Here is a 23,505-nt window from a genome sequence, read left to right on the forward strand (position 1 = left end):
GTCTGTTTCACGTTGGCATTTTACTGGTATAAAAATGTATAAAGTCAGCAACAAACTATATATGTTTTTTTCAGATGATTCCACAATACACATGTGGAATCTTTCAAAGAAGAGGTTAGGTAAAATATTAAGGACGAAAGAATATTTTCTGTAGGGCTTTCAAGCACCTGTATGTAATAGCTGTGGCTCACAGATAGAACTTTAGAGCTAGTTTATATAATCATTTTATTTTTTGCATGGTGAAGAATTTTTTTTAGGCTTCAAAACTTGCTATTCATGAAGTACCAACCATGAAGGTTGATAAAGAATGAAGCTGTATGACACCATTATTTATGAAGTGAGAACCATGGTGAAGCAGGCTTTGATTTTTGTCAGTGAATTTTTCTAGTCCCCTAAATTTAGTGTTGCATCTGATAAAAGATTCAAAGGATAAGCTGAGGGTGGTTGGTTGAGCTGTATCTATAAATTCAACATGACTTTAAGCCTATCTCAGGTGACATCCTGTTTTCCCAGCACCTTTATTTAATTTGAGAGACTGTGTGGTTTTACATTCCCTGAAGGTTTTACTTTGTATTCCACAGTGCTTTCAAAGGCATAGTTAGAAAGCTGCTATTAAAATGCAGGGATTGAAGAGATGCCCTTGATATTAAAAATATCAGAATTACTGCCTGGAAGAGAAGCTGACACCTTGAGAAGATATGGTCTTAAATTTTGGGGTGTTTTTTTTTTCCCCTTTAAAATTTCCTAAGAATATTTGATAGCTCTTCCTCAAATTTTGGGTCTGACTGCTCTGCTTCTGTGTTGGTCAAACCCCTTTGTGTCACTTAATACAAGGGGCCAGCATAAGGAGCAAGTGGTCTCTGATGGCTGTCCCTCCATCCCCTGTCTCCTGAGTGGGTTTAGTGATGGGCTGTCACTGATGTGGGTTATTCTTTGCTGCCTTCTAAAAAAAATTGCCAGAAATCCTTTAAATCCCTTCTAATTCTGTTGTATTCGTTTCTGTAACACCTTCATTAAAATATTCACTAATTTGTGAATGTTTTTGTATATGCTTTGTGGAGCCCTCACATAAATTAAATCAGATATTCATTAAGGGAGAATAAATGCTCAGCCTCTGTTGCCTTCATTAGAATTGCTTAGAGATAAGCACTAATTGGGTTTTTTTGGGCATGGTTTTTTAAAACCTTTTCTGAAGTGTATTTCATTTACCAAATGTCTTCTGGTCTGCTCAGAGTTAAGTGTATTGAGAGTTTCAGTAATTTCAAATGTTTCCCCCCATTTTCTTTGCCATAATTAACTGTTTTAGCCTTTTGCTCTGCATTATTCATAAAGAACAACATTGCTTCTGCTCTTCAATAACTTTTTTCCTGGAATAGCAATTTTCAGTGGCTTGGCAATGTCAAATAGAATTTCAAAGCTCACTTTGAGCGATTTGTGGAGAACTCTGTGGATTTTGGTTTGCCTTTTTTTTTTTTTTTTTTTTTTTCTGGCAAGCCATAAATATCACAGATACACAGCAAATCAGGAAAACATCTAGCAATTACTTTAATGTATTGTTAATGACCTTTCAGTTAGATGGTTTAGCTGGATTTTCTGTTCAGTTTCCATCCTCTGCTGATGACCAAGCCTGTATAATTTGTGAGTGAATAGTCCTGCAGCCCTTTTAATCAGAATGACCTGGTCTTTTGGAGCAGCAGTCTCTCTGAGTTGGGTGGCATGTGCCTGGCAGGAGGATGCAGAGTGTGTTTTACCCTTTCTCTTTGCCTGGATGATGTGGCAGTTGGGCTCCTTTTACATCACACTCAATATATCTGAAGTGATGGCCTTATCTGAATGTGTCAAGTAAACTAATACTCACTCTTCCTCTCTATTTCCTTCCACATTCTCCTCTTCTGTTGCACAGGTTTGTCTGCCCAAGGTTATAAATATGGCTTTTAGAGGCAAACATTACCTGGGGATTTGGAGACAGGGCAATGCAAGAATGCTGTTCTGTGTTAGGTTGTCTCAACCTCTTGGTTTATTTGGAAATGTTTAGACAGTGCCTAAAGATAGACTCACCTACAAAGATGTAATGCATAACAGTTATGTAGTACTTTGCATTTTCACTGATACAAAGATTGTTCTACTTATTATGCTAAATAAATGCTAATAGCTATATTCTGTGTTGTTATGGAAGTAGAAGAAGTACTGACTGCAGTTTATGTAATTTCTTTTTCAACAGAATGCAGTAAGTATGGTTTGTTTGCAGTGCTGATTTTGCCGCATGCCAACTTTTAACTCTCTCATCTAGAGCTATGCAAGTTTTGCAATCTCTGAGTGATAATTGCAGTTGGTGAGAGGGGCAGCATTTGTGGCTGAGGAGTTTTTGGTGATCAGCTATGATTTTGCTTCATTTAAAACTAAAATGATACAAGTAATCTGTGCTACCTCCATATTTTCTAATCTGCTTGTGTGTTCTTAATCTCATTTAGCAACCAGATCCTTAATTCAAACATTCAATATGATTGCACTTGCACTTCAGTGATAAAAATTCTATCAGCATAATTTAAGCTTCCCAGGTGTTGTGCAGCAGGTTATTTGGGAGTTTCAAAAGGCAGAGAGGCACGTCCCAGCCTGTGACTCTGCCTCCTTCCCGTGCCCACCCCTCCTGCTGGGCTCTGCCCCACTCCCTGGTCCCTTCTGCAAAGGGTCACACATCTGCTTGCTCCCTAACCCGGTTTTAGATGAATTGGCCTGCTAGAGGAGTTTTAGTCAATGAAGCTCTTTTGTTTCCCACCATTTCAAGGGGCAGTTTGTTGGCAGGGGGGAGGTGGGTTGACCTCTGGAGCCAATAATCTCTCCACCCAGGCTCAGCTGCAGCTGGAGCCTTGTTCTGTAGGGAAATGGGATGCTTTATTGGCTGCTGAGTGGAAAAGAGCTAAAGCTACTGTCACGATTTTATTTGTCAGACCCTGCAGGAGCCTACATTTTACATATGGGGACAGATGAGTGCAGGCAAAACTTTGGTTGTTTATTTCCTGACACCACAAGTGTCCTTATGACTCGTTGAAAGGAATCAGTGTGGAGGCATCAGGAATAAAACCTACAGAGGTTTTTGTCCCTCCCAACAGACAAAGCCTCAGGGAAGGATTTGGTCTAAAATTTCTGAACTAATCATGATCTCAATCAAGTATTACTCCAGCCATCACCTCACAAAACTGGAGGGGGTAGTTAATAGAGTGGCTTGTTGACCTGCAGCCGCTGCAGTAACTCGCTCCAGCTGGGTTCCAGGCTGTTTACACAAAGCAAACTCAAACATGTTTCATCTGACAGGACAACAGCTTTGAGCAATTCATTATCAACTACTGTAATGAGAAGTTGCAGCAGATCTTCATTGAACTTACCCTCAAAGAAGAGCAGGAGGAATACATCCGAGAGGTAATACTGGAATGGATCTTCCCTTCCCCTCCTCCCCTTGTCCCTGTAAAGACACACAGGCAGGAAGGCTGGAACCATTTTTCAGGCAGCAGAGGCATTTTTTGACCACAGGGCTGACATGGAGCATGTTTGTGTGGGGCTGTGTGGTAGTCACATTAAGCAAAAAATGCTGGTTTGGCATTTGCTTCACATTATGAGTTCTCCAGGTAAAAACCAGACCCAGCTCTGATTCATTCGTTGGCAACCATGACTGGCAGTTCTGAGCAAGGGCTAATTGATTTATTTAGAACACTAATATCACTTTCTGGTATTAGTACCATTACCCTGCAGCCTGTGTATTAAATTATACAGCAATGTCTGGGATGCACCCCAAAACAGCCACAGCTAAAATAATAGCATACAACATGAAAGAAACTGCAAATAGAGTTTGGTTCTAGTGTTCTTTCAGGTTTGTATTGGAGGGAGCTGTGTGAGCTTTATGGATAAGTTTGAGATGTTCTGTGGAGCCCAGCCTCTGGTGTTTGATGTTATTCTTTGAGTGAACATCAAGCTGAAGTTGTAATAGGTTTTAGCAGTGCTCCACATGATGCACAGAGCTCAGACAAAATACCAGCTCCCAGCTGTAAAAACTGGCACACACCGCCTGTACTCCAACTGGATGATGCCATTTCGCTGTATAAGCATTTCTAAAAATTACATAAAGTTCCTACCTTACAACCCCGAGGATAACATGAAATTTTGGCATCTCTTTTTAATTTTGCATTCAGTGGTGAACCATTATTACTGCAATTTGGTTCTTGAATGATATTTCAAATGCTCTGAGAAAAGTAAACTGTAAGACGTAGCACAGAGTGCAAATTAAGAATGAAATTAATATTTTCCTTCTTTCAGTCCTTTGCCCTACCAGTGCTACCTCGTGATGCATTGGCATCTCATCCTGAAATTTTTTTCACTGATGTTCAAAAAGAATTGAGATACTAAGAACATCTGAACAATCATACTCTGGATTTTTTCAAATGGTCTTATCTAAATTTAGCCCTCTTTCTTCCTCCCATTAAAAAAAAAAAAATTAAAAAAATCCCAACAAGGAAGAAGTTAGAAATGTTGATCTCAGGAGCTGCAGGGCCATGGGCTGATCTCCTTCTGGCCAGTGGGAGCGTGGGCAGCACGGGAGGAGCCTGGCCTGGAGCCAGGGAGTGCATGGGAAGCTGACATGGGTGGGGGAAAGGAATGGAGAGTGACTTTGGCAGCCACTCAAGGACACTCATTTTGTGCAGATAATGTTAGTAGTAGATGATTGCATTTTTTTCCCCCTAATAAATGAATTGTTGTTAAGCATGAGGAATTAAATTTGAATGCAGTACCATGGTTAACCGGAATATCATTTTAATTGCTTAGAGGAAAAGCTCCCTCCATTGTTTTCCTGTTCATCCATTTATTTATATTTTCTTGTAGGGGATTGAATGGACCCATATCGAATATTTCAACAATGCTATCATTTGTGACCTAATAGAAAATGTAAGTTGTATTCAGGGACTTCTCTGGATTATTTTTAATGCATGGATTTAATTTAGCTGTAATATCTGTATGCGTCCTCATGCACTAAACTTTGTGAACATGCCATTTGTTGTATTATTCATCTTACTTTGTGTAGCAGAAGGTTATTTTACTAAAAAGGGGTTTTCTTTTGTAGAAATATTCAGCAGTACCTACACTAAAACCAAAACAAATCAAACTTCTCTTAAATGTTTACATTTAGGGCTGTTTTCAATAGCAGATATCACATGCTGCATTGTAATTAACATTTCATATGGAAACTAGAAAACTCAATTACATGTTACTGAATGTCTGAGGTATTCAAAGTACTTGTACATACTGAGAAGACTTCCAATGCGATAAAGATAAAATTCCTTAACAATCAGGAAAGAGCAGTTTTTAACCATTAACATAAAATACATGGGGATTTTACATAAATTGGATACTTTCAGTTGAGTTGGAGTTGCTACAGTCTGAGTAAATGACATGAAGTTTCAATGTGAATTTTGGAATTCGGATCTCACTGAAAGTCTTTCAAAAATGCAGGTGCTAAAAATCAGTTGGAAATGGTCATGATGTAAAAAGAGCCAAACTTTGTGATGGCTCAAAGAATGTTTTCCTGGGTAGCAGAAATAAAAAAAAAGTGAATTATCTCCTTTTTGTGCTGTGGTGGAAACAAGTACTAAAGCTCTTGCTTTGAAACTTCAGAACCAAACTGGAATCCTGGCCATGCTGGATGAAGAGTGCCTGAGACCAGGAACAGTTACTGATGACACCTTTTTGGAAAAGCTGAACCAGGTCTGTGCCACTCACCAGCACTTCGAGAGCAGGATGAGCAAGTGCTCCCGGTTCCTGAACGACACCTCCCTGCCCCACAGCTGCTTCAGGATCCAGCACTATGCTGGCAAGGTACCCGCTGGAGGGAGCACGTTGGGGGATTGGTGTAGCTGACTGAAAAATCCACACCTGTCTTCATCTATTCTGTCCTAAACCTAGAATCTGTCATTTGGGTTGGGAGGCTTTAAGAGATCTTGGAATGGTTTTGGTTGAAATGACCTTAAATATCACCTAGTTCCAAACCCCTGCTATGGGCAGGGACACTTTTCACTAGAGCCCCATCCAGCCTGGTCTTGGGCACTTCCAGGGATGGGGCAGCCTGTGCCAGGGCCTCACTCCTCACAGGAAAGGATTTCTTCCTGCTGTTGAACCTGAACCTGCCCTCTGTCAGTCTGAAGCCCCCAGCCCTTGTCCTGCCACTGCATGCCCTTGCTGCTCTGGCTGAAATCAAAGCAGCTCTCCTTTCACCAAAGGAGAAAGGTGCTCCATTAGCTCCCTGGAAATAAATCATTGCTCACAGTGACAAAAATTCACACACATTTGTTGGTAACATATTTTGGAAAACATGCTCTTTGTCACTGAGCTAGCTGCAGTTCTTAGTCACATTGTTGAGAAAATGCAGTTTTCGTACATTTGAAGGAACTGAGTTTGATACTCTGTGTTTAAACAGATGGAAGAGAAAGTTATACAGAGGGCTTGCAAACATTTGCATTTTACAAATGTTTGTATTTGCATTTTTCAACATAAGCAGTTTGAATTAATTCAAGTCTGACAGCTTTCAGTGCGTAATCCACTATGACATTTTATTAATGAAAATCAAAATAATTACATTTGTAGACTGAAGACAATCTATTTTTTAAAAATTGAAAGTAAATGTAGGGTCCTCTTGTCTGAATCTGCTGAAGTGATAATGTCACAGAGTAAAGAATATTTGGAAAGTGTTTCATTTCCCTAGGACTGCTTGATGCTTTTGGAAATTTTCTCAGTCTTACAATTTTGAATGGCTCAATAGTTTTTTCATTCAAAATAGTCCTGGAAATATCAGCCTTTTAGCCTTTCAGGTTTTCATTCACATTCGTTGCCAAGAAGAGTTTGTTACTGCATATAATCTAATGGGGATTAATACCTAGGTATTTCTTTGGTTGTCAAAAATCTAAGTGAATTGAAAATACCCCAGTGCTGTGAGAAGGACTGTGCACAGATTGTGTCCTAGCAGGCAGTGAGGGTCTTTGATTGTTGCAGGCATTCACTTACCCAGCAGCGTGAATTCCTCCTATTTTGGGAGGAATGTTGTTTTTCCATCCTCAGCTGAGAACATTTTGATCTTGTCACTGGTCAACAAAAGTTTGATCCCCCTTTTAGGAAATATAAGTAATTTCATGTGAACAGTTGTTTTGGGTTTTTTGGTTTTTTTCAGTAGTGGCACTTACTGCACGTGTCAGAACCAGAAACATGTTCCCCAAGGTAAAATGCTGCCTTACTGAGTTCCCAGTAACTTGCTGCTGTGTAAAATATGTGTCAGTACTATTTTCATTCAGTATTCTGTGTACTTAGCACAAATCCATGCAGAACTGAGAAATCATGGATCTGAAGAAGGATCTGTATTACCAGCCAGATGACTTGTCACAATTAATCAAATACCTTTCCTACCCTCAAAAATTAAAGGAGCCAGTAGCAATCTGAAGTCTGCATGAAGTTCCTCTGGCTGCCTCCTGGGTACCCAGCTGCAGGTCAGAGCTTTGTACTCGTGCTTGTTGTTATTGGACTGCTTTCCTGGTAAAAGTCCTTTAAAATAACACTCCCCTGGGGGCTGCGCAGCTTGCTGCTTGCACTCTGATAGCAAGAGGTGATGTTCCATATCTTGCTTTAGTTAGGCAAATAATTTAAGTATTAGTATTTTGAAAGGAAAGTATTTTTGTTGTTTTGGCTCAAAAGAGAAGGAGAAAAACCTTGTCAGACAGAAAAAGAGATTGTTTTAGAGTCTTGGCAGGTGGTGGTGTGTCAGAGTTATCACTGAAAAAGGGTTTCTTCCACTTGAGAAACCAGAATTGATTGACACAGGGAACTGTTGGCAGCATGAGAAAATGCATCTTTCCCAGGTAGCACGTTCACAGACATTTTATCCAACAAAAAGCCATCCAAATGTCAGATTTAAAATGAAAGCTGAAATATCCTTCGGTTCTTTTGGACAGTGTGTAAGAAGGAGAAATCAATTTCTTGGGTCAGTTTTGAACTGGTCTGTGTTGTAGTTCAAAACCTGTGCTGATGAGACTCTTGTCTGTTGTTCAGGTGATGTACCAGGTGGAAGGATTTGTTGACAAAAATAATGATCTCCTGTACCGTGACCTCTCCCAGGCCATGTGGAAGGCCAACCACTCCCTTATCAAAGCATTGTTCCCAGAAGGAAACCCTGCTAAGATCAACCTGAAGAGACCACCAACAGCAGGTTCACAGTTCAAGGCTTCAGTTGCTACCCTGATGAAAAATCTCCAGACAAAAAATCCAAACTACATCAGGTACATTCCCCAGTGCCAAAGATTTGGTCAATTTGTTTAATGAGGTTTGTGGTCTTTGAGGGGTCCCCAGGATGAAGGAGGAATTGAGAATCTGGCTCCATGATCTTAGAAGGCTAATTTACTATTTTATGTACTTATATTATATTAAAGGATGCTGTACTAAAACTATAGTAAAGAATAGAGAAAGAATACTTACAGAAGGCTACAAAGACTGATAATGAATCTTGTGACTCTCACTCCAGAGTCTGACACAGCCTGACTGTGACTGGTCATTAAGTTAAAACAATTCACATGAAACCAATCAAACAACCACCTGTTGGATAAACAGTCTCCAAACCACATTCCAAAGCAGCAAAACGCAGGAGAAGCAAATGACATAATATTGTTTTCCTTTTTCTCTGAGGCCTCTCAGCTTCCCAGGAGAAGAATCGTGGGCAAATAAACAATTGAAATGTATGGTTTAAACTCACCATCATAGCTGTTGGCATGTGCAAAGAGACGTCCCTTTTGGTTTTCCTGCGCAGGTGCATCAAGCCCAATGACAAGAAGGCTGCCCACATTTTCAACGAGGCGCTGGTGTGCCACCAGATCCGCTACCTGGGGCTGCTGGAGAACGTGCGGGTGCGCAGGGCGGGCTACGCCTTCCGGCAGCCCTACGAGCCCTGCCTGGAGAGGTACAAGATGCTCTGCAAGCAGACCTGGCCCCACTGGAGAGGGCCGGCCAGGTAGGCAAACAGCAGTATTCCCACCTGTCCCAGCTGAAATCCCCATCTTCCGCACGTCCTGAGCTTTTAGTTGTTGTGCGTACGTTGCAAAAGGAATATAGTGCAGGCCTTACTGATTTGGGTCTGAGAGAATGGGTGTAAGAGAGAGATACTGCAGTGGATTCAAAATAACTGGGAGGGCTGCAGTGGTCAGGAGGGCACTTATCTTTAATGACCAACTTTCAAAGTGTAAGGACACTCATTTTGTTGAAGGCAGCCATACAATCTTCCTCTGCCCTTTCAGGAATAACTTTACATAATGATTGGGGAACAATTATGAGATAATGCCTCTTGTAAATCAGTTATATTAAATAGATACTTTTAAATTGCATAGTATTCACATTTTATCCACATTTTATTTTATACAAATAATACCTGGGATGGGCAAATAAGCTTCTATTATTTCTTTTTACATATGGCCACCAAAAGCAAGATTTAAATATCTTTCATAATTGATTAACATAGCTACAATATAAGTCTTTAGGTTATCAAGAGAATGGTGGCAGTGCAGTATTGGTAACAATAGCATTGCAGTAATCATCACAAAGGTCTGCACAGTTCCACTTCCCTTTTTTCTGTTGGTGTTCATAAAATGCATTTGATGAGAATGGAACACTGCCATTTGTCAAACTTGTCAGTCTTTGTTTCACATTCTGACATTAGTGTGAAGCCTTCCTTTTTCCTTTCTTCTGTTTTTAAGCAAAATAATTATAGATGTAAGAGGAAAAAATAGGCTGTTGCTGATGCTGTAAAATAAAATTTGCTCTTTTTTTCATCAAATTATTCTGAGTCTTTACAGTGATTATTCTTGCCTATAGTGGAATAAACTACTGAGTAAATGAGTTAGGCTTTCAATCTTCTTATGTCAAGCACTATTTAAAAGTTTAAAATATGCTTTCATATACCTTCCATAAATTAAGCTGTGAATATGTAAACTAAGGTGTTTTAGAGCTGGGGGTCATGTATGTTAAGCTCATTTGCTCCTTCTTAGGGCTGGAGTGGAGGTGCTGTTTAATGAATTGAGAATCCCTGAAGAGGAATTTTCATTCGGTAGATCAAAGATATTCATCCGCAACCCAAGAACAGTAAGTGAAAAATGCCTTCTGCAAAATCAAGCCCTCTCTCATGAGGACAGCATCATTCACTACCTGCTTCCCACAGATTTTTCTCCATGCAGTGCTTTGATGTATTGCTATGACCGTAGCATAAAAAAAAGGGATTTTTAATGTTAGGCCCATTAAAATCAATGTGAATCAAGATTCTACAATAGCTGTCAGCCTTAATTTGATAGAATTTTTGAGCAGTGACTTGTGACATTGTATTTGCTACAAATCTTGTTGGTGTACCTGCCTGTAGCTCTGGAGATGAATAAAACAACGTGTGACTGAGGGGGGACTTGAGTAAAGAGGAGATTTCTCTTACAAGAGCTGTGCTTATGGGTTTTTTTCCTTGTCTCTTCTCTCCTGCTGTTTTTCTTCCAATGTCAAACAAAACCCTGCAAACCCCCACACCCAGCTCTTCAAGCTGGAAGACCTGAGAAAGCAGCGTCTGGAGGACTTGGCCACTCTGATTGGGAAGATTTACAGAGGCTGGAAGTGCCGGACTCACTTCTTGCTAATGAAGAAATGTCAGGTCGTGATCGCGTCCTGGTACAGGAGATACTCAGTAAGATACCATCCTTACTACATGGGGAGGGGTTCTCTTCATTGTTTAATGCATATAACCTTCATGGGATATTTTTCCTCATTATGCACAGGGAGCTGTTGAAAGAATTCAATTTTAATAGTTATGTACCAATAGCGGGAAAAAAGAAAATTTAGTTTAACTGCTTGCACTGTGCTTGTTTTTAAAAAAATTTAAAAGCTCGCCAGAATCCTTTCACTCTGGGAGAGCAGGATTCTCTGGCTCAACTGGGAAGTGTCTTTTTCATTCAGCTAAAATGCTGTGCTTCCCAGCACTTACAGCACTCTCAAAACATATGGTTAATGTGTAAAAAATGTTCAGTAATATACATGTGCAGTTCTGTGGAATTCAGTCATTCCTAAGCCTTTTTGTGGTTTTGCCTTATTTGGAACACTTGCCTTAGACTCAAAAATGCTGCCTGTAGGGGTTTATTTTAATTGTAACTCCTAAAACTCATAATTTGCTATCATTATTGATACAGTTCATCCCAAAGCAATTTCAGTTCTATGTGTGGACTGGGTGTTCTGTGCCACAAACTGAGCAGCACTAATACGCGACTCTTTCATGTTTTCTTGGCAGTTAGTAAATAATACTGACTTACTGACTGATAAAAAAGATTTATTTGTTTTTAAAGCTACTCTTTAACTTCTCAGCTGCATTTTGTTGTTGCTAGAGAACAGCACAAGCATATCAGAAACCTTGATGAAACACAGAAAGTCTTAAACTGCAAGTGGCAAAGTTGACAAATCCCAGTTTTTCAGTTGACAAGCACTTCTGTTTGTCCTTTTGAAAGCCATCAGTGTTTGGTTCACTTCTCTTGGATACTTACAGGGAAGTATAGATCATTTGGAAAAAGTGTTACTGAAGCATTCTTCTTGATTTTAAAAACCCTCTGACTTTGTGTGAATGAAAGCCCCGTTCCTACCAACAGCATCATTACAGAATTGCATTGTGCCCATATGGCTTCATTATGATCTCACACAATCTTAATGAATTTTAAATGGACTTACTGCAGCTGGACTGGCACAGCTTTAAATATAAAGAAATAAAAACAAATAAATGACCAAGAACTGCTGATTTCTTAACTGTAATTGGGCCACTGGTGAAACATGGCAGCAGTTGTTTTTTTGGTGATGACAGAGATGCTCAGCCTCTTCACATGGATGGAAGGCACCATTCTCCTAACCCAACATGACTGGTAGGCACTGTGCTTTGGAAGGTTTCATGGGAAATCCCTGGAATGAATAAAGCTTTTTTGAGTAACTCCTTGTGCTGGAGGCTTGACTGGAGGATTGCAGGCACTTGTCTGTCTGTTGCCTTGCAGGGCATGACAGAGAGCAGCTGTGGCATGAGGGTGGCCCAGAGGGGACTCCCTCAGCTTGCTCACAGAGATTTTCACTGTCACTGAGTGGGCTGAATGTCAAGTCTAAAAGCCATGCTGCAAAATCTGTCAATTTAGAATTATACTAAACACTGGGCTACTGGAGAACTGAGCTTTTTAGAAGGAAAATGCTCAGCTATCCAGGAAATTTATTGCTCAACCTGGCATACCTAAATAGTACTCCAGCATCTTGGCTGGGAATCCATGGTTTTCGGTTTTTTCCTCTTCCTAAGTTATCATCAGCCATAGTAAAGGCACTGTGGGTAATAGGAAGAGCACATGTCTTATGAAAAGGTGGTAAAAAGCTTAGCCTACAAACCTGAGTATGTGTGACAGTTTGTGTGCTACTCTGGTGGTGGGAAAGACAAATAAAGCTCTTACTGTTAGCATTTAATGTGCAATTGTGCTGCTGACCATGAACTTAGTGTTTCTGTAAACAGAGTGACATTGTCCATGCAGCATTGTTGATGTGCTTTGTTTCCCCTCGAGTTGAACACAGAATCTACACTCTGATCTGCTCACTCAGAAATTGTTCACTTTTTACATTTAGTGCTTGTCTCCTCAAGCATATTGTCAAATGTTAGTGATGAAAGGTTTATTATGCAGTGTTTAACAGACATAATATTCTGTTCTAAACATCACATGCTTATTTCCAACACAGCAACAAAAGAAATACCAGAAGATAAAGAGTTCAACTATCACAGTACAGTCGTACATCAGAGGGTGGAAGGTGAGTTTCCTGTTACTGCAGCTGTCTCAGTTTGGAGAGGTAAGGAGCAGGTCAGAAAACACTTTCCAAGTGCACTGAGCCTCCTGCCTGTCACACCTTCTCTCCTTGGAGCTGTGGCTGTGCCATTGTTAAACACTCATGTTTGCTGCAGAAGAGGTGAGTTCAGGATACCTGGATGTGCTGCCTGGGCTATAAATCCCTGCAAACAGTGCAAGGGGGGACCACACTAAATCACTGGGTTATCCTTGAGGCATTTTCTGCCAAGGAATTGAGAAGGCCAGCAGCTCCAGAGAAGGATGCTCTGGGGCTCTGCCACTGGCCTTAGGAGAACTGTAGTGCTGGACTGACTTGGAAGAAACAAGTTGTGGTTGGCAGTTATTTTATGCTTAATAGGATTCTCAAAGAATGAATCATATTGAAAGCAGGATTTAAATAAAGAGTTTGGGTTGCCTGGGCAATTTGTTACTTGGGTTAAATCTTTAATTCTCATCTGTCTGCTTAGTGGAGGAGTGAAAGTGTACTTGTGTTGAGAAAGTAGTTTATTGCTGTGGGCTTGTACTCTGCCTCAGTTTGCCACAACTTCTTCCCTGAGAGGTTTGTGTTTTGTGAAGGGATAATCATGCATCCTAGTAGATATTTAAGGAGGAATGATGCTTTAATAGGAGGTAAAAATGACATTAACAGCTCACATGAAAGCAGCCATGATGCTCAAAGCAACTACTGCTGTCCATCTTCAGAAAAAAGTAATCCTGGGCTTCTCTATTTTCTTAGTAGCCTTTCTTCACCCTGCTAAAGGTGGCTTTCCCCTCTAGTTAGAGAAGAGAGAACTGCCTTTAGTTCTGGAGTCAGTCCCTTTCTGTCAGACAGGGAAGGAAGGGGCTGCAGTTAGTAGCTATTGGTGTAAATAGTGTCTCCTGTCCAGAAGGCTTTAAAGTTTGCCAGCAATAAGGTAACGTGATTTGATTTTGCTGTTTTTTGGATTTTTACTTTGTCCTTATGATTTTGTTTCAATGAGTTAAAAATATCCTTTCAATGTAACTATTGATGTGCTGTCTTTTCCCATGAGCATTATTTGAAGAAAACTGGGTTAAAAGCATCATCTCGAGTTATGGTTTTCTGTTTGCCATTGGAGAACAAGCTCTTTTGCAGGAGCATTGTGCATGAAAGCATGGTATGACAGCAGCCTTTAGTGTGACCTAAAGCCAGGCAATTTACTTAGGATTTATTCTTTATTGCACTCTAAATGGATCAGACATTTACTGTATGGAGAAAAAAATATTGTTGCCATTGTGCAAACAGACAAATAGATATCCCAGGTAATGCAGCAAATTGGGAGAAAACTGAGCAGTGAACCAAGATCCCCCAACCTGCCACTCCCAGCCTCGCAGCACAGAATCCTCCTTGGAGCAGCAAATTTTAGGCTGGGCAGCATTTATGAATGTATTTGCTTGGGGATTTGGAGGCAATGTTTGTTTGGTTTTGCCTAGATTTACAAGTTGCAGTGCCCTACTTCAAAAATATTAAGAGCTAGTTAGTCAAAAAGAACATTTTAAATTGTTTGCAGGCTCGGAAACAACTTCGGGAGCTGAAGCATCTGAAGCGTTGTAATGAGGCTGCCACAGTAATTGCTGCTTACTGGCATGGTACCCAGGTAAGAAAATGGCAAGAAACTCTGCAGCTGTGTGTCCCCACGTGGAATGAAGAAGGATATCCCTCAGGATAGTGATCTGGGAATACTGTCGGTGCCCTAAACTGCTTTGACTGCTTAAACTGTTTTTTTTTTTTTTGTTTCTCTTTGCTGCTAACATGTCATAGCTGGTGCAGTCTGGGAAGCTGGGACGCGCTTTAATTTTTGCTGTTTGTAGTGACTGGTTACTTGCTTTCTTTCTTGCACCAATGGGAACTTGCAGTAACCTTTTCTTTCCTAAGCTTTTCTATATCCCCTTTCCAAATGCATCACAGGCACGAAGGGAACTGAGACGACTGAAAGACGAGGCTAGAAATAAACATGCTATTGCTGTTATTTGGGCTTTCTGGCTTGGATATAAGGTACTTCATGCACATATCACATGTCCCCCCTTCATTGCTCAGCAACATCAGCATTTCATCACTATTTCATAGTGAGAATTAATGACTAATACAATTCACTCTTAAATAATAGAGCATGATCATCGATTCCTTCCATCTCCATTCATGCCACACCTAATCAATCTGATAGCATTGTGTATGCCAGTTTTTTGTAGAGTAGGAAATACTTTGCATGGCAACCAGGTACAGGTTTGCACTAACAAGCCATTAGACTAGATTAAAAATGACTGGACTGCAGTAATCTGAAATTAGGAAATGCATTTAACTACATGTCAATATGCAAAGTGTGGTTTGTGGGGGAGAGAAGGTTGGGGTTTTTTGCTGTGTTCCTCCCCATGCCCCCAACAAGTGCTTTCAGTGACACTTAGTGATCCAGTTGAGATTTTCACCACTTATTATAATCTGTACCCTGGGCAGTCTTCATCTACAAGTTCAACATTATTAAGTTTCATTAAATTCTAATTATGATTGGTTTAATTGATTCTCCGGCTGTGATTTGCACCAGTAAAAAAAAATTCAATGACCACAAGTAAAGCAAAATTTTATGAGCTGATCTTTTAGCAGAAAATGATGTTAGTTTGCAATTCTAAACTTACAGCTCTAGAAAAATCCCAGGAATTTCAGCATCAGCTGTTTGTTTTCAGAAGCAAAGTCCCACTGAAAGATTCTTGCTAATCCCCAGCCTGTAGCTGCGGGTTATGTGAACATTTGAAATGCTGTTCACGAGAGGTCAAAAATATATTGGTTTCAATTAATAAATTCCTAATTTAGTTGAAAACCATAAATGCATTAGATTTCAAACATTTTTCAGTTGTTATTTATGGTTTTGGGTGTGTTGTTAGAACACCTTGCCAACTGGATGGAGAAATGTGCTCAAATTACATCTGGAGTATAATGCTGTGTTTGACCTTTGCTATTTTGGTATAAATCTATTAGATTTCCAGCAAAATGGCAGCCCTGGGAATCCAAACAAACATGTAGAGAACTTTCTTAATACTAGGGAGTCTTTGGAACTTTTCAGCTCTAGCTTGATATTTAGGAAATGGTATAATTTCACAGAAACACAGTTTCCTCTACATTTGATTAAACAGAATACATAGAGAATTTATTTTGTTTTTAACCAGAGTTCCTTTCACCAAAATATTGCTCAGTACTGCAGAAGAGATATTTGTTTTCATAGTTTTAAGATAGTCCTTTGAATTAAAAGATACCTCTAGTGGATGCAATACTGTTAACCACGTTAAAATTCCTTATTTAAATGTTTAGTAGATTTGGATAATTTTTAACATACTTTAATAGTTATTTTTATCAACTGGCTCACAGGAATTTAGTGAATAATTTTCTCCTTTTTCCTTAACTATAAATAATCTAAATATAATAATATATATGAATATAAAGATAATAATCTAAATTGAATTAAGATTAGAAGAATAATTACAGTCTCTGATAAGAAAGACAACTTGTTATTGATGTGATCTTTTATCTTTAACTGGGGGAATATTTAGAACAAAAATTTTTAAAGTTATCATCAGAAGTTTCTTGCTTTACCCAAAAAACCCCCACAAACAAACAAAAATGAAACAAGAGTGAGCCTCGAGTACTCAGTTTCCTTCCTTTTCACAAGGTAGACAAATACTTAGCTTTGCATAGCTCTTGCTTTTACACTGCTGTGCAGTAGGAGCTTTTCTGCCAAGCAGATGAGTGAAAACATAATCTCTGAGTCTACATCTACTGCACATTAACCTTTCCAGCTGCACCAGAAGAGCATTACTGGCACAGGCTGGAACTGCTGCTGCACAGGTCTGATAGCTTACAGCTTGACAAGTGCAGGTACAGGGCTAGAGCTGCTCTGACTGAGCCTGTAATACTGGAACTCTTCCTCGAGTGTTCTCATCAGATAACTGAACAAAAAAGGTGCCGGTGTCTCCTAAAATGCGACATTCTGTTAAGTTGCCCACACATGCCTCAAATTGCTTTCCTAAAATGGAATGATTGGTGAAAGGTAGGAAGGTGCCTATCTCTTTGTACATGAGGAATGCACTAGGTTTGATGGCTTTACCCCTAATTCCACAGACAGACATTTTAACATGGAGATTTTAACATGGCTGGAGATGATTTATTTTTTTTTTAATACATAAAGATCAAAATAAAAAATAACCTGCAGGATAAAAGCCCTTATTACAATGCTGGAAAGTCACCATGACACATAGTTTCAGAGCTGATTCTGTCCTGCCCAGGCACTTGCCAGTGGAAGAAGTGACTAGATAGTGATATTTTAGTAAATCTTGATTTTCACGTGCATCACTTTGATCGTGAAACTGCAGGCCAAGCCCTCCCATCAGAATCAACTCATGGGAGGTGTGCACAGAAGAGCAGAGGCTGGAAGGGCTGACAGTGAATAACAGGGCTGAATAACAAATTCCCACCTGTGCATGCCGCGCCAGCAGCAGCGGAGGCTTTCGGAGCCTCTCCGTGGCTCCGCGCGGCTCCCGTGGCGCGTTGGGCGCCCGAGGCCGAGCTCTGCTCCTCCATCCATCCCTTCCCTGCCGGGTGTGGGAGCGGCGTTGGCGCTGTCTGCTCCGGGCTGTGTCTCTTGTTCACTCTCTGAACCTTTTAGGCTCGGAGGGAGCTGAAGCGCTTGAAGGAGGAGGCTAGGCGTAAGCATGCTGTGGCAGTCATTTGGGCTTACTGGCTTGGACTGAAGGTACTTTCTCCAACACTCCCCTCTGTCAACGTCAACTCAGTGGAGCGTGGCACACCTTACTAACAATTAATAAACGAGCAGTTGTGTGGGCTCACTAGGAGGGATGGTTTTTTTTACACATTGTTTAACTTTGTCATGGACTTGGCTGAAAGTGTCGTAAATGAAATTGCCTCGCAGCAACATTGAGGCATTGGGGGATTTTTGTCAGCAGTCACAGGAAGACAAAAGTCAGATAAAAGGGACTCTATTACAGTTGTTGACTTTAAAAACTGACCTACCTTGGCAAAGGTCCTATCTGGAAAGATTACAAGGATGTATTTTCTTGTTGTGACCTCTGCTTGTTAGAATGGGAAGTGGGGTGGAAGTGTCTGACTCTCACTGCTGCTCACAGTAGACCCCTGATCCCAGCGTTGAGGAGGGCAGGGTGTAAAGCCAGTGGTCATGTCCTGTTGCCTCCAGCAGCCTTTTTGGGGCCTGGAATTGCATTACCTGTGGCTTGTGACAGCCATGGATTCCTAGAAAAATTGAGATGCACAAAAGTGTTTTGTTTTCCGTCCCTTGCTTTCAAGGACTGGTTGGCAAAAGAAAACACATCTGTAATCTGGAAAAATGTAGTTCTGCTCTGTAAATAGACTATGAAAATGGCATCTTCAGATGTTTCAGGTCTGTGCCCAAATGATTTACGTAACACAGTTTTACAGATGCAGTCCTGAAGAACTGCAGAAATCTGAATCTGTTTGGTTTGGCTGGGAATGACTTCTGCTAACAGGGATATTGTAGACTGGAGGGGTATGAAAGGAACAATTCACTCGACAATGCAGAGTTCAGGTCTCATATTCTTGTACTTACCCTGACAGTGATGAAATGGGAAAAATAGTTAGAAAACATATAATTATATATAATACATGTTCATTTATAAATGAAAAAAAAAAAAAAAAATCCATTGCAATGCATACATGGAAACCAGAGCTGGAAAATACAAAGGAGCCATTTTAAGAAGTCATTCTGCAGATCAGAATCACACTTTAGGTACTACTGCCAAAGTAGGTCTGTTTTTATGATTTTAAAACAAGGATATGTCCCTCCTGAGAACTCAGAGGCTGTTTTATATCAAACAGCAGCATTTAAATGCAAGCTGATTACTCCAAAACCTTTAAGGCACATTACAGCAGGAATACATTTCTGCAGTCTCTGGTTTTCAGTGAGTTTGTTAAATAGTGTAAGCTACATTTCCAATTTCCATCTCACCTGAAATACACGGATTTTTCTGAATAAGACTGTAGTCTGTCATTCCAATATATCACTGTTACCACAAGTAGTTTGAAGGCAAAGTGTTTTCACCCATGACATGTGAGGCTGAAGAATTAAAGTTGATAAAACCAAACTTGTGAGGGTTTTTGGTTTTTTTTTAATTGTATGCCAAGTAGATTTTAATAGCATTTGTGGTACTTTCCAGATTTAGGCTTTTCTGGAGCAGCTTGCATTTCTCAGTGCTTGCTTTGCAGCCTCCCTGCAGCACCAATAGTATGCGTGGGTGTCTATTAGTCCCTTTCTTCCAAATTAATTTGCACACCTTGCAGCTCGCAAAGAATAATATAAAGCAAGATCATTAAGGAGAATCTATGGTGAGATTTGGGATGATTGTGGTTGGAGTGGCTTTGAGTGTGTTAATTACCATCCCTGAATAATTAATAAAGGATGTACTCTAATTATAGAGCACTAAGCCTTGCAGAAAAAGAGTGAATAAGAACTCTGATATTTTTTTTCTCATAAAGTGTTGAGGAAAAAAAATATGCACTGAATGGAATTTGCATGGAATGGTGATAGCTGAATGCTGCCGGTTTTGTTGGTGCATCTTAATGTGTAATTAAGCAAAATCTGTTTACCCGTGGGTGTATTTGTCCACAAATGGTGACAGATTCTTGCTTTCCAAATGCTGGTTTATCTTAAAATGCATGAATTTCTGTGAGGCAGAAAGGGGTAATTTTTTTTTTCTGTAAATTGAAGGGGATTTTATGCTATGGGTTTTCCTTTATATTCTGGTTACAGAGAAGCCAGCAACACTTAGTGAGTTAGCTAAAACCACTAAATTTTGCTCTGGGGTAAATTATGCAAAGCCACGATGTTTTCCCTGGGTTTTGCCCAAAACCCATAACAGGTGTGTTGCAGACTGTGCCAGAGTTTGCAAAGAAATTTGAGGGATGTTTCAGCTGACTTGAGGTGAGCCTGGGTGTCACATAAAACTGCAAACCGGTTGGGCTCTCCCTGACTGCCTTTTCTGAGTTTTGGTCTATGCTAATTAGCACTGATAAAATACAAAAGGCAAAACAAGTACTCTAAAATTTGCACTTCCAAGTATGTATTACAAATTAATATCACCTGCAAAAATTGTTATGATGATTACTTTTTTTGGGTTTTTTTTAATTTTATTGGTTTTCAAATAAATTTTGGCAGCAAATATCAAGCTTGCTGACATTAAGCAACCTTTGTGTTGATTCTCTGCTCTTACCAAGCACCAAAATCTTATTTTTCTTTTGGAATGAAGACTACTTGTGTGAAAAGAATTTTCTCATGCACAAGTCTGCTCTGCAAAAAAAAACCCTTTTTACTATAGCAAGCTCTTTATATATGTACAGAAATAATATATATATATATATATATTAATATATAGAGCATATTATATTGTTGCTCTATATTAATATATAGAGCAACTATATATATATATATTAATATATAGAGCATATTATATTGTTGCTCTATATTAATATATAGAGCAACTATATATATATATATATATATATATATATATATATTAAGAATTTTAAAGGAGAAAAATCTGAAAAATTCGCCAGTTAACTCTGTAATTAACATCAAATAAGTGTCACTTCAGGCACAAGAAAATGGTATCATCACTGGTGATGCCTCACTTTTTCCAGTCCAGCTTTATGCAAAAGCCTGTTGAAAATGGATTCGTGCTGTGAATTTGACAATATTTGAATAATTTGCCTTTTTGGAGGAAGCATTTCAAATTCCTTGATAAGTTTGCAAATAATTGCACTCAGGTCAGCCGAGGTATCTTTCAGACATCGTGGCCCATGGTCTGCTTCACATAATTTAAGTGTAAGCAGGTGATGTTCCCATTTCAGGGAACCCTTTGCATGTATGTGTGCTTGTTTTAATGTTTTCTACCATAGAGCTTGTTAAAAAAGTACCTGTGCAAACAAATGCATTCTTTATATTCATTTTGAGGGTTGGTTTAACTTTCCAGGTCCGTAGAGAATACAGGAAATTCTTCAGAGCCAATGCTGGAAGAAAAATTTATGAATTTACCCTTCAGAGAATTGTATGTATATATCTGTAAAAAGTACATGTACATTTCCTGTGTTTTAAGTTTTTATTTTCTATCAAATGTAGCTGTTGTGTTATGATAGTCTTTGTAAAAAAATGTCCAAGCACATGGAAAAGTGACAAATTAATATTCTGGTATTGTAGAGAAAGGATAGTGATAATGTTTGGAGATATAAGAATGGTACTAAGTATTTGCCACTCTTCTGTGATACCTAAATGTGCATTTCTCAATATACCTGCCTTTAAAAATCCATATTGTGGTTTATGAGAGCTGAGAGTTGCAGTTTGGTAACTGTGCTTTTTAATCACAGAGCATCTGCTTTTCCTTGCAAACTTCAATAACTCTGATATTCTAACGTCAATAAAACATCTTGTTTCAATTTTATCACAGATGCAAAAATACTTCTTGGAAATGAAGAATAAGATGCCTTCTTTATCACCAATAGATAAAAACTGGCCAGCGAGGCCTTACCTTTTCTTGGAATCAACTCACAAGGAGCTAAAGAGGATTTTCCATTTGTGGAGGGTAGGACACATTCTGGTCCAGTCTGTGCAGAACTTCTTCCCATGATTTTCAACAGTATTGTTCACAAAGGGTCTATTTTTAGGATGTGTTTCCTTCGATTCCAGCCAGGATAATTTTATTTCTTTGGAAGGAGTAGGTTTTTTGATCATTGCCTTGGCCTGTAAGGGATATAACTATCCTGGCTGCTCCTTTCTGGGGCTAGGCAGAGAAGTTTGCTTCCTGCCATCAGCCTGTTAATTAATAGCTTGTAATACTTGTGTCCATGGCCAGGACTTAGACCAACGTTGGAAGTGCTGGGTGGAATTTTTTACTTATGAGCTGTGGTTAGCTGAAATTTGTTTTGGATCCTTGGACGGAGAGAACGGCGAGAATCTGTACGAGTGCTGATGGGATGTTTTACTGATCTTGTGGGCTGTGTTTTCTGTGAATTGTCAAGGAACAGTTTTTCTTTCTGAGCCTGCAAAACTCACCCTGTCAGCTGTGTCTTTTTCTTCCTCTGCCTACATAAACTTCCAAAATTGTGGAACTGTATGCATATTTTTGTGAACATTTTTAGCACACTCTTCCAATGAATGGGTCTCATAGATTAGGCTCATGTTCATACTTACAGGAGATGTTTTATATATTGTTTCTGATGTAATTCAAAAGTATCTAGAATGGGTGAGGAGATAAACACCTCCCCTGCTTGTTATCAGTGGCACGTAGGATGGAGCTGAATCACTTCAGAAGCATACAAAGAATGTGCATCTTGAGCAATGAGCAAACATTAGTCTGTGGTGCTGTGAGATTGGGAAAGATAATTTTATGGTTTGTTTAATATATCCTGTTTTGTAGTGTAAAAAGTACAGAGATCAGTTCACAGATCAGCAAAAGCTTATATATGAAGAAAAACTGGAAGCAAGTGAACTTTTCAAGGACAAGAAGGCTTTATATCCAGCCAGGTAATGACTGATTCTGCTGCTTTTAGTGTACAAGAAATTCAATATCCTTAAACAGATTTGGGAAACTAAGCAAGATTTCATCTTGAGCAGGAAAGTGCATTTTCCTTGCTTGACAACTTCCCTCCATCATTTGCCTTTACCATCCTGAAAACTGATCTCAGTTAGAAGCAAGCTTAGATGTTGTTACAGCCACCAGTCCTGTGATAGCAAGAACCTCTGCCCAAAATCCATGGTGGTTTGTTGTTCTAACCCTCCTTGACCCACTTGTGCCTTACAAGTTTGGGGAACTTGCAGGTGGGAACAACTTTCACCCTTTCCCCTCATTCCCTTCAGGCTGTTTTCTGCAATAATAAAGGTAGAGTGAGCTGGAAGGCTCTAGGTGACAATGTCACTCACTCCCAGGTGAGCTGTGCTGGGGAGCTCTCCTGTGTTCAAACTTAAAGTAATTTAATAGTTAGATACACTGGTGCATATCTTTTTGCAAAGATACTTAAAAGAAATTTCTGTTTCCATTTTAAAATATGTTTTCTTCGTTGTTTTTTTTCTTTTAATAATGTGAAATCTCTGCAAATAAGTATTTTGGATTCTCAGATTATTGAGTTCTTTAAAACTGACAGATTCTTGTCATTCCTATCTACAGAGCCAGCATTATTCAAAAAAGTGCAGTAGTATCTAATTTTATTTAAGGAATACACTTCTTTTGCTATGCAGTAAAACTAGCAAAGAGAGATATGATGTCCTTTATATAAGTTGGTTTATACTTTTTGAGTGAATACAAGTTTATAAATTGTGTTTTTTCTTGAAAACAACCATCTTCTCCATCTCGAGGGAGTTTTCTCTTAGAAGCTGTAGTTTGAGCTGAGCAGGAACAAATAGAATGAGAAGCAAGGTTCAGCAGAGGGAGGAACAGGAATCTGCAAGAGTTTATGGGAACAGTTCCATGCATGGACAAGCTCTGCTTGTTGTTTGTGTGTTTCCTTGGTTTTGTGTCATTTTTTTATTGAGACATTTCCTGTTTTCCTGTAATGGGCTCA

At 39.4% G+C, this 23,505-nt stretch overlaps 1 protein-coding gene across 2 annotated transcripts in view; it reads left to right on the plus strand.

Moving 5' to 3' along the window:
• MYO1B (myosin IB) overlaps positions 1 to 23,505 on the plus strand; it is a 106,219-nt gene that overhangs the window by 74,295 nt on the left and 8,419 nt on the right. Inside the window, exons 14-27 of one of the 2 annotated variants that reach the window (XM_058027582.1) lie at positions 3,313 to 3,417; positions 4,873 to 4,935; positions 5,662 to 5,862; positions 8,080 to 8,306; positions 8,831 to 9,031; positions 10,062 to 10,155; positions 10,586 to 10,735; positions 12,796 to 12,864; positions 14,429 to 14,515; positions 14,827 to 14,913; positions 17,570 to 17,656; positions 20,925 to 20,999; positions 21,396 to 21,530; positions 22,365 to 22,471. In XM_058027582.1, the coding sequence (XP_057883565.1) occupies positions 3,313 to 3,417; positions 4,873 to 4,935; positions 5,662 to 5,862; positions 8,080 to 8,306; positions 8,831 to 9,031; positions 10,062 to 10,155; positions 10,586 to 10,735; positions 12,796 to 12,864; positions 14,429 to 14,515; positions 14,827 to 14,913; positions 17,570 to 17,656; positions 20,925 to 20,999; positions 21,396 to 21,530; positions 22,365 to 22,471 (1,688 nt within the window). The remainder of the gene's footprint in view (positions 1 to 3,312; positions 3,418 to 4,872; positions 4,936 to 5,661; positions 5,863 to 8,079; positions 8,307 to 8,830; positions 9,032 to 10,061; positions 10,156 to 10,585; positions 10,736 to 12,795; positions 12,865 to 14,428; positions 14,516 to 14,826; positions 14,914 to 17,569; positions 17,657 to 20,924; positions 21,000 to 21,395; positions 21,531 to 22,364; positions 22,472 to 23,505) is intronic. The other variant, XM_058027583.1, reaches the window with a different exon arrangement.

The sequence above is a fragment of the Melospiza georgiana genome, chromosome 7 (genome assembly GCF_028018845.1).
Source record: "Melospiza georgiana isolate bMelGeo1 chromosome 7, bMelGeo1.pri, whole genome shotgun sequence".
Taxonomy (NCBI): domain Eukaryota; kingdom Metazoa; phylum Chordata; class Aves; order Passeriformes; family Passerellidae; genus Melospiza; species Melospiza georgiana.